Source organism: Haliotis cracherodii, unplaced genomic scaffold (assembly GCF_022045235.1).
Source record: "Haliotis cracherodii isolate W230 unplaced genomic scaffold, xgHalCrac1.p SCAF_3, whole genome shotgun sequence".
NCBI classification, from domain to species: domain Eukaryota; kingdom Metazoa; phylum Mollusca; class Gastropoda; order Lepetellida; family Haliotidae; genus Haliotis; species Haliotis cracherodii.
The window spans coordinates 39,197,104-39,215,213 of record NW_027266286.1 but is presented as its reverse complement, the minus strand read 5'-3'; the positions used below and the strand labels follow the sequence as shown (position 1 = coordinate 39,215,213).

Below are 18,110 nucleotides of genomic sequence, written 5' to 3'. Positions count from 1 at the left end.
TGCTCCCTAGAGTGTGAGAATCTGCTGATTGTGTCCCCTAGAGTGTGAGAATCTGCTGGTTGTGCCCCCTAGAGCGTGAGAATCTGCTGATTGTGTCCCCTAGAGTGTGAGAATCTGCTGATTGTGTCCCCTAGAGTGAGAATCTGCTGATTGTGTCCCCTAGAGTGTGAGAATCTGCTGGTTGTGTCCCCTAGAGTGTGAGAATCTGCTGGTTGTGCCCCCTTCAGCGTGAGAATCTGCTGATTGTGCCCCCTAGAGTGTGAGAATCTGCTGATTGTGCTCCCTAGAGCGTGAATTTGCTGGTTGTGCCCCCTAGAGCGTGAGAATTTGCTGGTTGTGTCCCCTAGAGTGTGAGAATCTGCTGGTTGTGCCCCATAGAGTGTGAGAATCTGCTGATTGTGTCCCCTAGAGTGAGAATCTGCTGATTGTGTCCCCTAGAGTGTGAGAATCTGCTGGTTGTGCCCCATAGAGCGTGAGAATTTGCTGGTTGTGTCCCCTAGAGTGTGAGAATCTGCTGGTTGTGCCCCATAGAGTGTGAGAATCTGCTGGTTGTGTCCCCTAGAGTGAGAATCTGCTGGTTGTGCCCCCTAAAGCGTGAGAATCTGCTGGTTGTGTCCCCTAGAGTGTGAGAATCTGCTGGTTGTGCCCCATAGAGCGTGAGAATCTGCTGGTTGTGTCCCCTAGAGTGTGAATCTGCTGTTTGTGCCCCCTAGAGCATGAGAATCTGCTGATTGTGTCCCCTAGAGTGTGAGAATCTGCTGATTGTGCCCCCTAGAGCGTGAGAATCTGCTGATTGTGTCCCCTAGAACGTGAGAATCTGCTGATTGTGTCCCCTAGAGTGTGAGAATCTGCTGATTGTGCCCCCCTAGAGTGTGAGAATCTGCTGATTGTGCTCCCTAGAGTGTGAGAATCTGCTGTTTGTGCCCCCTAGAGCATGAGAATCTGCTGATTGTGCTCCCTAGAGTGTGAATCTGCTGGTTGTGCCCCCTAGAGCATGAGAATCTGCTGATTGTGTCCCCTAGAGTGTGAATTTGCTGGTTGTGCCCCCTAGAGCGTGAGAATCTGCTGATTGTGTCCCCTAGAGTGAGAATCTGCTGATTGTGCCCCCTAGAGTGTGAGAATCTGCTGATTGTGCCCCCTAGAGTGTGAGAATCTGCTGGTTGTGTCCCCTAGAGTGTGAGAATCTGCTGGTTGTGCCCCCTTCAGCGTGAGAATCTGCTGATTGTGCTCCCTAGAGTGTGAATTTGCTGGTTGTGCCTCCTAGAGCGTGAGAATCTGCTGGTTGTGCCCCCTAGAGTGTGAGAATCTGCTGATTGTGCTCCCTAGAGGGTGAATTTGCTGATTGTGCCCCCTAGAGCGTGAGCATTTGCTGGTTGTGTCCCCTAGAGTGTGAGAATCTGCTGGTTGTGCTCCCTAGAGCGTGAGAATCTGCTGATTGTGCTCCCTAGAGTGTGAATTTGCTGGTTGTGCTCCCTAGAGTGTGAGAATCTGCTGATTGTGCTCCCTAGAGTGTGAATTTGCTGGTTGTGCCCCCTAGAGTGTGAGAATCTGCTGATTGTGCTCCCTAGAGTGTGAATTTGCTGGTTGTGCCCCCTAAAGCGTGAGAATCTGCTGGTTGTGCCCCCTATAGTGTGAGAATCTGCTGGTTGTGTCCCCTAGAGTGTGAATCTGCTGGTTGTGTCCCCTAGAGTGTGAATATGCTGGTTGTGTCCCCTAGAGTGTGAATTTGCTGATTGTGCCCCCTAGAGTGTGAGAATCTGCTGGTTGTGCCCCCTGGAGTGTGAGAATCTGCTGATTGTGCCCCCTAGAGCGTGAGAATCTGCTGATTGTGTCCCCTAGAGTGTGAGAATCTGCTGATTGTGCCCCCTAGAGTGTGAGAATCTGCTGATTGTGTCCCCTAGAGTGTGAGAATCTGCTGATTGTGCCCCCTAGAGTGTGAGAATCTGCTGATTGTGTCCCCTAGAGCGTGAGAATCTGCTGATTGTGCTCCCTAGAGTGTGAATTTGCTGATTGTGCTCCCTAGAGTGTGAGAATCTGCTGATTGTGTCCCCTAGAGCGTGAGAATCTGCTGATTGTGTCCCCTAGAGTGTGAGAATCTGCTGATTGTGTCCCCTAGAGCCTGAGAATCTGCTGATTGTGCCCCCTAGAGCGTGAGAATCTGCTGATTGTGTCCCCTAGAGTGTGAGAATCTGCTGATTGTGCCCCCTAGAGTGTGAGAATCTGCTGATTGTGTCCCCTAGAGTGTGAGAATCTGCTGATTGTGCCCCCTAGAGTGTGAGAATCTGCTGATTGTGTCCCCTAGAGCGTGAGAATCTGCTGATTGTGCTCCCTAGAGTGTGAATTTGCTGATTGTGCTCCCTAGAGTGTGAGAATCTGCTGGTTGTGCCCCCTATAGTGTGAGAATCTGCTGATTGTGCTCCCTAGAGTGAGAATCTGCTGATTGTGCTCCCTAGAGTGAGAATCTGCTGATTGTGCCCCCTAGAGTGTGAGAATCTGCTGGTTGTGCTACTTAAGAGTGTGAGAATCTGCTGATTGTGCTACCTAGAGTGTGAGAATCTGCTGATTGTGCTCCCTAGAGTGTGAATTTGCTGGTTGTACCCCCTAGAGCGTGAGAATCTGCTGGTTGTGTCCCCTAGAGTGTGAATTTGCTGGTTGTGCCCCCTAGAGTGTGAGAATCTGCTGGTTGTGCCCCATAGAGTGTGAATTTGCTGGTTGTACCCCCTAGAGCGTGAGAATCTGCTGGTTGTGTCCCCTAGAGTGTGAATTTGCTGGTTGTGCCCCCTAGAGTGTGAGAATCTGCTGGTTGTGCCCCATAGAGTGTGAGGATCTGTTAGTTGTGAGCACAACTCTGTTAGCACCGAACCCATGGTTTTCACCAAAGTGGTATACTTCTAGGGCCAGACTGAACATCAACTGGTTGTGATGTAACTGTTCTAGCCTACTGCCTGCCTGCCTGCCTGCCTGCCTGCCTGCCTGGTGTATAGTTATTGCTTGTGTTGGCAGAGTGTCCACGTCTGCAGGGAGCCCCAACCTGCTCCTCCTGGCAGCCCGGCTCACAGCACACAACAGCCATAGGCAGCGAGGTTGGCCAGATGGTGGTGCTGGATGTCAGGATGGTGGCCGACACTGTCCGGGCTTATACACCGCACACACGCAGGGTACAACGCACAGAGTTCTGCCAGGGCAAGTAAGTACCAGCTCAAGGTAGGAAGAAGAGATTCAGGATCCGCTTTGCACTTTGATGGAATTAAGAGGTAAACACAATGGACATTGAAATGATGCTGTTATGCTATCAGCAAAGTAGTTCTTCCAAGTAAGTACTACTGATACGCACGGCACATTGCATGTAACTTTGGAACGCCTATAAACCAATCAAACTATATTTTCTGTGACAGTTTCAGCTGACAAGGGAATTAACTGCTGGTTTCTCTCCTGGATTTGTTTTAGCTACATGTTGCCATTGTTGTGTTGACAGACCAAGTTTGCTGGGCTCAGTGGGTGAGGACTGTAGGACGGTGGTAGCTGCAGTGGACGATGACTCCATAACCAGCAGGTTAGTGGTGGATAGTGCACCAGGGTATACAACTTTAGTAATAAAGAAAGTTTGCTGGGTTACTGTAAATCAAGAAATTTATCCTTCACCAAATTAATGCGAATGTTGACCCCTGGTCAAAAAGAGTAATGAAAATAATTTTGAATAGCCTTGCCTTTGAACTATAATGACTAGTCAGCAAACAATATCACCAAGCCTGTAGACATAGAATTCCATGATATTTTATTAAGGGTGATAGCAGGTTGCTTCAATAATAACATTTGCATCAAAACATCGAACTTAACTATAACCGTTTGATCTGGGCCAACTTGCACAAAACGATCTTAGCGCTAAGATGATCGTAACTCCCATACTTTAACATAGGCTTACAATATTCTTAGCGCAAATAGCTTTGTGCAAGTGGGCCCTGATCTAATTTCCATGAAGTCAAAATCAGGAAAGTCCAAATATTTGTAAATGTATTTCTTACTTGGCCCACATTACATATTGCATATTGCTCTTACAAACAAAGTCCTAACTTGAAGTGAATGAAGATCTAACAAGCATCTCCAGTAGCTCTTCCTGGCCAACATGACCTCCGTGGTATCCTGTGCCACAAGACACACCGGCTCTATGTCAATATTCTATTCTACCTTAGCAGGACGTGGATACAAAATCTTTTCTTTTGCCGCATCTTTTTTGTGGTCAATTTCAAACTGAGTTCATTTTATCCTGCTTAATCATAAGAGTACATTATTTAGCATTTTCAAATCATGGAAGTAAAAAATCATGCCACTACCTCGTGAATTGTTTTCATGCTAACTGCCATTTTCCTTGAATTGAAAGGGTCGGATGCCTTAGAAGGTGTCTCGTTGATAGAGTTCAAGGTGTCCCATCACCTGTTTGCAGACGTCCCACTCCAAAGGTGGGGAGCCCACTTCTGAGATCAGACAGCCTCAGGGTCTATAGACCAAACGCAGTTTAGAATTGAAAGCCATCATCCTGGCAGTACATAATTCGGAATACCAATAGACCAAAGCCATGCTGATGACCGCCATGGACAACACAACAGTTGTCTGGTTCATCAACAAACAGGGATTGACCCACTCGAGCTCTACTTCTACCATTTAAATCTGTTGGAGGCCGGAGTGATCCTGCCCAAAGTGATCGAAAAGATCAACACAACTGACAACATGTTTTTTACCCTTTTGGCACTGCGCAGACCTGCCAGAATCTGATTTCCTGGTCCTGCTGAACATCGCTCTAAGGCTCCTAAGTGGTCCAACCTGCTTCAGAACCCTTACGACTCTAGAGCAGTTTCAGCTTCACGCCTTGGTCGTTTGCTGTAGGCGCTATCAACGTTTTGTAGGCTACAGCCACGTACCTGTCTGCCAACAACAGTGTTTGCACTATTGCTCAAGACAGCAAGCTGTCGCAAATTTGAAAGCTGGAGTTTCATTAGGAGTTTCAAGTTGGAGGACCAGAAGTTGAAGTTCTGTCCTCCGACATGAGATTTGAATGTTGTCCTAAGGCACCTCAGACCACGTCTCTATGAACCACTCAACAGGACCCCCTTTCAACACCTGACTCAGAAAAAACTACTACAGCCAGAGTTTGCGAGCTCCATCCTCTAGTTGTCACTGTGGGAACAAGGCTCCAGAGGGTCCATCCATCTTGGTCTGAGCTGGGAATTTTGTTGCCAAAGATCAACAGCCAAGCCAGACAGACACTTTACCATACCACCCCTCAATTCCATCATTGGGGTGGAGGGGGCACGGGTGGCCCAGTCGTCTAAGGCTCCGCAATTCGCTGTGCAGAGTTGTGTCCCTTCGGCATGCCAGAAACCTATGATTGTGAGTTTGAATCCCTGTTCGCCCCGATTATGTTTCTAGGTTTGTCAGCACCATACCCGTGCTTGTGGGTTTCACCGAAATGGTAAACGTCTGAGACCTGCATCCCTTCGAGCTTTCCTCCCACATTAATCTGACAAGCCGCATTATAACTGGAATACCGTTAAAAGCGGCGTTAAACCCGAGGGGAGGACCAGGATGAGCTTCTGCTATGTCCCATTATTACCCTCAGAGCCTACATGGAAGCAGTGGGGACACCCCTTTATTTTCATTGTTGACGCAATTGGAAAATTATTTTAAAAAGAGTAATGAATAAGTATCTGTCATCACCCATTTCCTGATAACAGCGGCTGTCCACTCAGTAACATGAAGTAATACCTCCTTTTTCGAAGCTTCGTATGAATGGCACGTTCATCAAAGAGTGCCATATGACACATTGCTGGAAAGCTTTTTTTTTTCATCTTCACGGTCGTAACATCGCTGGAGGCATTTCGTATGTGCAATATGCACTTTCATTGGTACAAATTGGTTTCTAATGACGCTTTCTTGCTGAAATCTGCTACAAGGTTCGTGATTGGTCAAATTTGAGCATGTGACCTAAAGCAGCTAATCAAATTACAGCTATGGTACCGTCCTGGTGTATGATAAATTTTCAGAAGTTGACGAGAGAATTTTGTTAAATCATGTTATTCTAAACATTTTAGGCAGGACATCGCGATCTATATTAAAAATATGGAACTTCGTGAATGTATCGTGCAAGGTTACGAGCTGTGACAAAGATTTTTCATGCATACTTTTGCATTAAACATCGTATCCGAGCTGAGAATTCAAGGCGACAAAAGCCGAGATGTCATTTGACTTACATTACACGCGATCGAATGAAAAGATTTATTTTTGTTGATTTGATTTTTTACTTTGTATAATATATTTAAAGATTTACTTGAACATGTTGAAACGTCTTTGTTTTGCTCTTTGACATGTTCGATGTGGACCTGTTGTTGAAGTGTGTGTCTGAGAATTTTATTTGCAGTTGCATTGTGGGAAAAAGTGATTAATTTTTTAATTTATCAACAAAAAATGTTAAATTCTGGCATTGTGAAATGTGATAGATTTAACAGGTAGGTTCATAAATTATATACTATTTTCACGTGACTACGGCTTGGCCAGTCTACTGGCTTACGGTGTCTGGGGACTCGAGGCTTTGTGGCCGGTGTACCGGCCTACGGTGTTGAAAGAGTGAAAGTACCGTAAAATGATTGGCCCCCCTGTGAGACATGATTGATGTAACTATCATCAACCAGTGTTTTAAGCCAATTCATTGCTAAGCCTTTTTTACTATTGTGTATTACTGCCAGTCGCTAAAGTGATGACATAAATCCTGCTGGGGTACATCGTGCAGGAAGCTGAGGCGACGTAATCCCAATCCCAATCTTAACGTGGTCGCCTATCTTTTGTTTCTGGTGGCTTATAGTCCATGTTTTAAACAGGAATACCTGGAGTGAATACAGTGAGAGGGGAATACCGAGAGTGAATACAGTGAGAGGGGAATACCGAGAGTGAATACAGTGAGAGGGGAATACCTAGAGTGAATACAGTGGGAAGGGAATTACATCGAGGGAATACAGTGAGAGGGGAATACCGAGAGTGAATACAGTGAGAGGGGAATACCGAGAGTGAATACAGTGAGAGAGGAATACCTGGAGTGAATACAGTGAGAGAGGAATGCCGAGAAAGAATACAGTGAGAGGGGAATACCGAGAGTGAATACAGTGAGAGGGGAATACCGAGAGTGAATACAGTGAGAGGGGAATACCGAGAGTGAATACAGTGAGAGGGGAATACCTAGAATGAATACAGTGGGAAGGGAATTACATCGAGGGAATACAGTGAGAGGGGATACGAGAGTGAATACAGTGAGAGGAATACCTAGAGTGAATACAGTGAGAGAGGAATACCTGGAGTGAATACAGTGAGAGAGGAATACCTGGAGTGAATACAGTGAGAGAGGAATACCTGGAGTGAATACAGTGAGAGAGGAATGCCGAGAAAGAATACAGTGAGAGGAATACCTGGAGTGAATACAGTGAGAGAGGAATGCCGAGAAAGAATACAGTGAGAGAGGAATGCCGAGAAAGAATACAGTGAGAGAGGAATACCTAGAGTGAATACAGTGAGAGGGGAATACGGAGAGTGAATACAGTGAGAGGGGAATACCTAGAGTGAATACAGTGAGAGAGGAATACCTATAGTGAATACACTGAGAGAGGAATACCTGGAGTGAATACAGTGAGAGAGGAATACCTGGAGTGAATACAGTTAGAGGGGAATACGGAGAGTGAATACAGTGAGAGGGGAATACCGAGAGTGAATACAGTGAAGAGGGGAATACCGATAGTGAATACAGTGAGAGAGGAATACCTAGAGTGAATACAGTGAGAGAGGAATACCTAGAGTGAATACAGTGAGAGAGGAATACCTAGAGTGAATACAGTGAGAGGGGAATACCTAGAGTGAATAAGTGCGAGGGGAAGTCCTGGAGTGAATACAGTGAAGAGGGGAATCCATGGAGTGAATACAGTGGGAAGGGAATCACATGGAGGGAATAGAATGGGAAGGGAATCACATGGAGGGAATACAGTGGGAAGGGAATCACATGGAGGGAATACAGTGGGGAGGGAATACAGTGAGAGTGGAAACGTGGAGGGAATACGGTGAGAGGGGAAACGTGTAGGGAAGAAAGTGGGTGGGGTAATATGTGGAGGGAATACAGTGAGAGGGGAAACGTGGAGGGAATACAGTGAGAGGGGAAACATGGAGGGAATACAGTGAGAGGGGAAACGTGGAGTGAATACAGTGAGAGGGGAAACGTGGAGGGAATACAGTGAGAGGGGAAACACGTGGAGGGAATACAGTGAGAGGGGTAACATGTGGAGTGAATTCTTTGAGAGGGGAAACACGTGGAGGGAATACAGTGAGAGATGTAACGTGGAGTGAATACAGTGAGAGGGGAAACACGTGGAGGGAATACAGTGAGAGATGTAACGTGGAGTGAATACAGTGAGAAGGGAAACACGTGGAGGGAATACAGTGAGAGATGTAACGTGGAGTGAATACAGTGAGAGGGGTAACACGTGGAGGGAATACAGTGAGAGGGATAACGTGGAGGGAATACAGTGAGAGGGGTAACATGTGGAGGGATTACAGTGAGAGGGGTAGCATGTGGAGGGAATACAGTGAGAGGGGTAACGTGGAGGGAATACAGTAGGTGGGGAATACATTGAGGAGAAACGTGGAGGGAATACAGTGTAAAGGGAATACAGTGAAAGGGGTAACACGTGGAGGGAATACAGTGAGAAGGGTAACGTGGAGGGAATACAGTAGGTGGGGAATACATTGAGGAGAAACGTGGAGGGAATACAGTGTAAAGGGAATACAATGAGAGGGGAAACACGTGGAGGGAATACAGTGAGAGGGGTAACACGTGGAGGGATAACATGTGGAGGGAATACAGTGAGAGGGGAAACACGTGGAGGGAATACAGTGAGAGGGGTAACACGTGGAGGGAATACAGTGAGAGGGGTAACATGTGGAGTGAATACAGTGAGAGATGTAACGTGGAGTGAATACAATGAGAGGGGAAACATGTGGAGTGAATTCTGTGAGAGGGGTAACATGTGGAGGGAATACAGTGAGAGGGGAAACACGTGGAGGGAATACAGTGAGAGGGGTAACACGTGGAGGGAATACAGTGAGAGGGGTAACATGTGAAGGGAATACAGTGAGAGGGGAAACACGTGGAGGGATAACATGTGGAGGGAATACAGTGAGAGGGGTAACATGTGGAGGGAATACAGTGAGAGGGGAAACACGTGGAGGGAATACAGTGAGAGGGGTAACACGTGGAGGGAATACAGTGAGAGGGGTAACATGTGAAGGGAATACAGTGAGAGGGGAAACAGGTGGAGGGAATACAGTGAGAGGGATAAAATGTGGAGGGAATACAGTGAGAGGGGTAACATGTGGAGGGAATACAGTGAGAGGGGTAACACGTGGAGGGAATACAGTGAGAGGGATAACATGTGGAGGGAATACAGTGAGAGGGGTAACATGTGGAGTGAATACAGTGAGAGATGTAACGTGGAGTGAATACAGTGAGAGGGGTAACACGTGGAGTGAATACAGTGAGAGGGGTAACACGTGTAGGGAAGAAAGTGGGTGGGGTAAAATGTGCAGGGAATACAGTGAGAGGGGTAACACGTGGAGGGAATACAGTGAGAGGGGAAACACGTGGAGGGAATACAGTGAGAGGGGTAACATGTGGAGTGAATTCTGTGAGAGGGGAAACATGTGGAGGGAATACAGTGAGAGGGGTAACATGTGGAGTGAATTCTTTGAGAGGGGAAACACGTGGAGGGAATACAGTGAGAGATGTAACGTGGAGTGAATACAGTGAGAAGGGAAACACGTGGAGGGAATACAGTGAGAGATGTAACATGGAGTGAATACAGTGAGAGGGGAAACACGTGGAGGGAATACAGTGAGAGATGTAACGTGGAGTGAATACAGTGAGAGGGGTAACACGTGGAGGGAATACAGTGAGAGGGGTAACACGTGGAGGGAATACAGTGAGAGGGGTAACATGTGGAGGGATTACAGTGAGAGGGGTAGCATGTGGAGGGAATACAGTGAGAGGGGTAACGTGGAGGGAATACAGTAGGTGGGGAATACATTGAGGAGAAACGTGGAGGGAATACAGTGTAATGGGAATACAGTGAAAGGGGTAACACGTGGAGGGAATACAGTGAGAAGGGTAACATGTGGAGGGAATACAGTAGGTGGGGAATACATTGAGGAGAAACGGAGGGAATACAGTGTAAAGGGAATACAGTGAAAGGGGTAACACGTGGAGGGAATACAGTGAGAGGGGTAACATGTGGAGGGAATACAGTAGGTGGGGAATACATTGAGGAGAAACGTGGAGGGAATACAGTGTAAAGGGAATACAGTGAGAGGGGTAACACGTGGAGGGAATACAGTGAGAGGGGTAACATGTGGAGGGAATACAGTGAGAGGGGAATACATTGAGGAGAAACGTGGAGGGAATACAGTGTAAAGGGAATACAGTGAGAGGGGTAACACGTGGAGGGAATACAGTAGGTGGGGAAACATGTGCAGGGAATACAGTGAGAGGGGAATACATTGAAAGGGGAAACATTGAGGGAATACAGTAGGTGGGGAATACATTGAGGAGAAACGTGGAGGGAATACTTTTGAAAGGGAATACAGTGAGAGGGGAAACATGTGGAGGGAATTCAGTAGGTGGGGAAACGTGGAGGGAATACAGTAGGTAGGGAAACGTGGAAAGGGAATACAGTAGGTGGAGAATACAGTGAGGGGAAACATGTCTAGGGAATACAGTGGAAAGGGAATATAGTGAGCGGGGAAACTTGGAGGGAATACAGTGGAAAGGGAATATACTTGAACCCCATGGTACCGGAGCATTCATTGTACCGCGGCATTTGTGATTTCCGGTAGTTCACGCGAGACACCTCTTAGCGGCTGTCTATTAATGCAAATCAGTAACCAGTAAGTGCTCACTTTGTAAACAATTTCAGTTTCCTCGGAATGTTCCGTCTGCTGTAAGTAAGGAGTAAGTTATTAATGTGTTGATACTTACTTCTGGCATCTTTTTTACTCCCATCTGTCAATGGCCAACAATATCGCAGTTTCCCAATTACACTTTCTCTATTGACCTGAACTAGATCATCTGCATATTCATGGAGACTAAGAAGGTAACGGAAGTTACGTAGTCCGCACATTTTTTCCCGCTCTGTGCCCAGAAACTATTGGGAGATCAAAAGGGCCATAATGCCAAACTTAGAAATACATTCTTCACTAGTAGCCAAAAGATAAATACATACTTTGGGCATACTAGGAGTGCTTTTTATCCCCCGCCACGAAGTGGAAGGGGGATATAGGAATGGGTGCTGTCCGGCCGTCCGGCCGTCCTTACATCCTGCCGTCACATTTCGTTTCCGGGGCAGATCTTGAAAACCATACCATATTTCTTCACCAAACTTGGCACATAGATAGATCTAGTGTTGAACTGGTGCCTTTTGATAGTTTGGGATTTTTAAAAAAATAGTTTTTCGAGGTTCCATGGCAACGACTTTGATTTAGACTGAAAATGGCGGTAGTCCTCGTTTCCGGAGCAGATCTTGAAAACCGTACCATATTTCTTCACTATACTTGGCACATAGATAGATCAAGTGGTGGACTGGTGCCTTTTGATAGTTTGGGTTTTTTAATTTTTTTATTTTTCGAGGAATATAGGAATGTATGCTGTCCGTCCTTGTTTCCGGAGCAGATCTTGAAAACCGTTCCATATTTCTTCACCAAACTTGGCACATTGATGGGTCTAGTGGTGAACTGGTGCCTTTTGATAGTTTGGGATTTTTTTTAAAGTTATTTTTCGAGTTTCCATGGCAACGACTTTGATCTAGACTGAAAATGGAAGTAGTCCTCGTTTCCGGAGCAGATCTTGAAAAACATAGTATATTTCTTTACAAAAAGGCCCAGTGAACATAGTGCATAGGAGCTTATGCATTGCACACACCCAACATGTCATATTGGCGGGGGTTGTGAGTATTTCATGCTTGTTATATATTTATTGTTGACTTTTAACACTTTTCCATTTTGTGACAAATTATTGTCATCCAATTTTTTTTTAAAAACAATCTTAGAATATCATTTCTGATATTTTGTTGTTGATTTTTAAAATATTTTTCTCTTACTTTTCGGTAAATATGCATTGAATACCTATTACTGATAACACATTTAGAATTTTACTTGTTCTGTCTTTGCACTTGTCTGGACAAACCACTGATGTCTGGCATGATCATACCAAGTGGTTGGTACAACGATGTCCTCTTTTTGTCCAATTGGATCTCCATACACAAACCTGAGGTTGCAGGCTACAAAGAGAGGGGAAACATGTGGAGGGAAAAAAAGTGGGTGGGGAAACATGTGGAGGAAATACAGTAGTTGGGGTAACACATGTAGGGAATATGATGGCTTGTGGTGGGGGGGGAGCACATGGATGGAGTACAGTGGGAGGGGAAACACATGGAGGGAATACAGTGGTGGGGGTGGGGTTGGGTGGGGACACATGGAGGGAATACAGTAGTTGGGGTAACACATGTAGGGAATATGATGGCTTGTGGTGGGGGGGGAGCACATGGATGGAGTACAGTGGGAGGGGGAACACATGGAGGGAATACAGTGGTGGGGGTGGGGTTGGGTGGGGACACATGGAGGGAATACAGTAGTTGGGGTAACACATGTAGGGAATATGATGGCTTGTGGTGGGGGGGAGCACATGGATGGAGTACAGTGGGAGGGGGAACACATGGAGGAAATACAGTAGTTGGGGTAACACATGTAGGGAATATGATGGCTTGTGGTGGGGGGGGGAGCACATGGATGGAGTACAGTGGGAGGGGAAACACATGGAGGGAATACAGTGGTGGGGGTGGGGTTGGGTGGGGACACATGGAGGGAATACAGTAGTTGGGGGTAACACATGTAGGGAATATGATGGCTTGTGGTGGGGGGGGAGCACATGGATGGAGTACAGTGGGAGGGGGAACACATGGAGGGAATACAGTGGTGGGGGTGGGGTTGGGTGGGGACACATGGAGGGAATACAGTAGTTGGGGTAACACATGTAGGGAATATGATGGCTTGTGGTGGGGGGGAGCACATGGATGGAGTACAGTGGGAGGGGGAACACATGGAGGAAATACAGTAGTTGGGGTAACACATGTAGGGAATATGATGGCTTGTGGTGGGGGGGGGAGCACATGGATGGAGTACAGTGGGAGGGGAAACACATGGAGGGAATACAGTGGTGGGGGGTAGGGTGGGGTGGGGACACATGGAGGGAATATGATGGCTTGTGGTGGGGGGGGAACACATGGATGGAGTACAGTGGGAGGGGAAACACATGGAGGGAATACAGTGGTGGGGTGGGGACACATGGAGGGAATATGATGGCTTGTGGTGGGGGGGGAGCACATGGATGGAGTACAGTGGGAGGGGAAACACATGGAGGGAATACAGTGGTGGGGTAGGGTGGGGTTGGGACACATGGAGGGAATATGATGGCTTGTGGTGGGGGGGGAGCACATGGATGGAGTACAGTGGGAGGGGAAACACATGGAGGGAATACAGTGGTGGGGGTGGGGTGGGGTTGGGACACATGGAGGGAGGGACACCTTGGAAATAAAGTCACATGGGAAGGACACATCTTGGAAGGGGACACAACAGATGGCGATTCATCTCAATTGTTTCTCCTAACATGTACAAGGATTGAGTCTTTTTGTTTACTTCATTTCAGCTACAGTGTGTGTTGTCACTCAGACTTTGTGCAGGGTCTCACCTGGTTTGGCAGTGACTGTCTGTACACCTGTGGCTGGGACTCCCAAGTCGTCAAACACGACATTAATTCCAAGAGCGACAGGACCAAGGCTGTTGTGATGGAAGTGAATGGAGTGATCCCGGAGAAGGGACAGTTAATTGAGGATCAGCAGAGCTAGCCACACTATATGAGCAGCAGCATGAAGAGGAGTAGCATTACAAGTGGGGTCATCTCAGGCAGCACTGCTCACTGTGTAGACGGTCTCCTGTGTTAAGCCCACACCAGCCTCTGGGACAGTCTCCTGTGTTACAGCTCATACCACTCACTGGGACAGTCTCCTGTGATTTCAATAGCAACGGTCACCTAATATGACTTTCCCTCATGATTGCTGTATAGTTGACACCTGGTTGTAGGCCTACTGCAGGCAGTCGGTGAAGGTGGAGTGTCTGGGGGAGTATGTGTAGACACAAGTCTGCTTGTGGGAGTGTTTGTAAAGTATGTGCAAGAGCTGTGAGTGACAGAGCCAGGACAGTGTGTCTTGTAGGTTTCTATAAGATACTGTATCGAAACATTCTCTTGTACTGTTCAGTAATGGAATGAGTGAAGCTTGTTTGTGGAAATTTGCCCTACTTCCCTTTTAATCACAATCCTGAAAGCTGTTGGTGTCATTATCATGTTTGATATTGTATTCCACCTCCCCTATTGCAGACCATCATTCCCTTTTCTCCCTGTGGGTGGTTCACAGATGCTTCATATGAACAGCTATACATTTCAACCTTGTGTATACCCCCATGACATCTCTCAGCAGATACAGTATCAACTCCCCATCTTGATACAACTCAAGCCCTCTCTGCCTCTTTATTGTCAGTTAGAAAGCTATTTGTTGCCATCAGATTATGCATTTGAAATCAGTACATATCAAAATATTAAATACCTCTTCAGTGGAGACTCTTTCTGGCATTGGTTGTATTTTGTGTCATGTTGGGCAAGTTCACAAAGGATCTGTGATGATTGATATTAAAGTGCTATGTCTGTATAATCTGACATGTGTCAGCCTGTTAACTAGTAAGACGACATTCACCATGGTGCACCTTGAGTTTTGTATGGACATAATATACAAATAAACTGTGACTGATGTCTGTGTTTGGTTGAGTGTATTGGGACATTTGTTGCTGCCCAGTCAGTCCCAGGTTAAGAGAATGCATTGGAGTGCACACGCCTTATTTAGCAGCCTAGTAAAACAAGGTATGCCAACATTATTCACATTGGAGGATATCCTTCAAATGGTGCCACTTCTTTCCAGCAATAGCATGTTGAGTGTATGTTTCACTGTCAAGCAAAGGAACATGATTCTTGGTTTTGTTGTTGTTCAAACCCATTTACTTGTTGCCATCTTCTCTATTAGCTCCCCTGATTTGAGGTGATTTGAGTTAATGATGTTCATGTCCATCCATCTGTTTGTAATCTATCGAGCTGAAACTTTGTTTGAATGATCCCAGCTGTGGTGACTCGTAAAAACGGCTCAGAATTTTTATTCGATTAGATAAAACAGCAACATGGCTGGCACAGTGGCTTGTTATCCCCCCGGCATACAATGCGGGGGATATAGCGATCAGCCAGTCTGTCTGTCCGTCCGTCTGTCCGTCCGTAATCATTTCCTTTTCCGGGGCAGAATTCCAAAACCATTCTGTGTATTTGATCGAAACTTGGCAAATCTATCAGGCACATACTGAAGTGGTGCCTTTTGATATTTTGGGATTTTTCTAATTATCCCCCGCCGCGCGAAAGCGCGAAGCGGGGGATATAGTATTCACGACCGTCCGTCCGTCCGTACGTCCCACCTGTTTGTTGCCGCGATATCTCAAGAACTGAACACTGAATTGTCTTCATATTTGGAACTATGGTGTATATACAGACTCCGCAGACACCAGTCGGTTTTGGTGACCTTGACCCCATTTTCAAGGTCACAGCAGGCATATCTGCTTTTGGAGTTGGAAAACGGTGTTGCCGCAATATCTCAAGAACTAATCTCTGGATTGTCTTCATATTTGGAACTATGGTGTATATACAGACTCCGCAGACACCAGTTGGTTTTAGTGACCTTGACCCCATTTTCAAGGTCACAGCAGGCATATCTGCTTTTGGAGTTGGAAAACGGTGTTGCCGCAATATCTCAAGAACTAATCTCTGGAATGTCTTCATATTTGGAACTATGGTGTATATACAGACTCCGCAGACACCAGTCGGTTTTGGTGACCTTGACCCCATTTTCAAGGTCACAGCAGGCATATCTGCTTTTGGAGTTGGAAAACGGTGTTGCCGCAATATCTCAAGAACTAATCGCCGGATTGTCTTCATATTTGGAACTATAGTGTATATACAGACACCGCATACACCTGTCAGATTTGGTGACCTTGACCCCATTTTCAAGGTCACAGCAGGCAAATCTGTTTTTGGAGTTGGAAAACGGTGTTGCCACAATATCTCAAGAACTAATCGCTGGATTGTCTTCATATTTGGTACTATGGTGTACAGGCGGGGGATATTTCGTCACTCTGTGAAAAATACTTGTTTTAATTTTTTTTTAAAATTTATGGAATGAAATTGGACATAGACTCAATTGGGGATGGGGTTCGTTTCCGGGGCAGAATTCGAAAACCATTCAGTGTATTTGATCAAAATTTGGCAAATCTATCAGGCACATACTGAAGTAGTGCCTTTTGATATTTTGGGATTTTTCTAATTTTTTATTTTTTAAATTTTTATGGAATGGAGTTGCACATAGACTCAATTGGGGATGGGGTTCGTTTCCCGGGCAGATTTCGAAAACCATTCAGTGTATTTGATCAAAACTTGGCAAATCTATCAGGCACATACCGAAGTGGTGCCTTTTGATATTATTTTTTTTTTACGAATTTTTAATTTTTATAATTTTTATGGAAAGAAGTTGGACCTAGACTCCATTGGGGAACGGGTTCGTTTCCGGGCCAGAATTCGAAAACAATTCAGTGGGTAAACAATGTATGCTTAAAGAACATTCAACTGTTGACTCATTACATACAGAATTGCACATTTACTAGTGGTTACATTACAGACAGGTGCGGGTGGGGGGGGGGGATATGTCATCTTTCTGATGACTCTTGTTTTAAATGCATAAATGGAATCTAACAATTCTTGAACTGACTCCTAACAAATGAATTCCTTATCACACTTCTAAATTTCAAAGCAGTAAATCATGATCATTTACTGTAGACCGATTCTGTGGCCTAGTGGTTGAGCGGCTGCCTGGAGAGCGGAAAGTCATGGGTTGAATCCACGGCCACGGCATATCAAAAGACGTTAAAAGATAGTTTTTGTCATTTAGGCTTTAAAGCAAGGACCGGTCGTCTCGGAGTCAGTAATCTGAGTGAGGTATTTATGTTAAACTGCGGAATGGTATCTCAGTGGGCTTTCAGTATAAAATCTGCATTAGTCCGGACTAGTAGAAGTAGACACATGCATGCGTGTCCCTATTTTAGTGCAATAATGTTGGACGCAAGGTTAAACACTATTTCACAACCTCGCCTTCAAAAAATTATACGTAAAATCATAAATATCTCGCTGTGTAGTCAATAATGAATAGGTCATTTCTGCATGGATTGCGATTGATTTGTGTGAAAAGAATGAGGTACTACAGAAATTTGGTGAAAGATGGAAAATTAGAAAACAAACCAATCGTGAGAGCCTGACGCCGAAACACACCAACATGTTATGCAACATCACTTGTTAGGCTATCAAAACGTTGCGTTTTCATTTGCATACCATCACAATCTACCATTTCCGTGGTCTTGTGGTAGAGCGGAAGGTCTGGGGTTCGATCCCCGGCCGCGTCATACCAAAACATGTTAAAATATGGTACTTGTTGGTGTTACTCTGACTGGCGCTCGGCATTAAGTGGCTGAAACAAGGACTGGTCGGTTCGGAGTAAGTATACTGTGTCTGAGTGGGGTATTCATGTTTATCTGCGGCATGGTATCTCAGTGAGCTAGCACTTTAAATCGGCATCAGTCCGGACTAGTACAAGCAGCCACACACGCGGGTGCATGCACGTCACTATATAAGTGCAATAATCTTGGACGCGACGTTAAACCCAATTTCACCCCACCTCACCCTACCATCACAATCTTACAGCAAGTAAACAGCAAAAAGATGTCACGACTGCAAAACAGGAGAATCATTGTCAGCTGTAGACAGGTTTTTTTCATGTTGCACAAGGCACCATTATAAGACTCGGAGACACACGGTCGACCCCGCATCACTACTTGAGAAC

General features: G+C 45.9%; 1 protein-coding gene across 1 annotated transcript in view; it reads left to right on the top strand.

Moving 5' to 3' along the window:
- The window catches only part of LOC139474119 (methylosome protein WDR77-like), a 59,124-nt gene extending 44,193 nt beyond the window's left edge, over positions 1-14,931 (top strand). The window contains exons 6-8 of the mRNA XM_071256993.1: positions 3,004-3,187; positions 3,476-3,553; positions 13,781-14,931. Coding sequence (XP_071113094.1) covers positions 3,004-3,187; positions 3,476-3,553; positions 13,781-13,979 — 461 coding nt within the window. The 3' untranslated portion in view covers positions 13,980-14,931. The remainder of the gene's footprint in view (positions 1-3,003; positions 3,188-3,475; positions 3,554-13,780) is intronic.
- Positions 14,932-18,110: the final 3,179 nt, after the last annotated feature.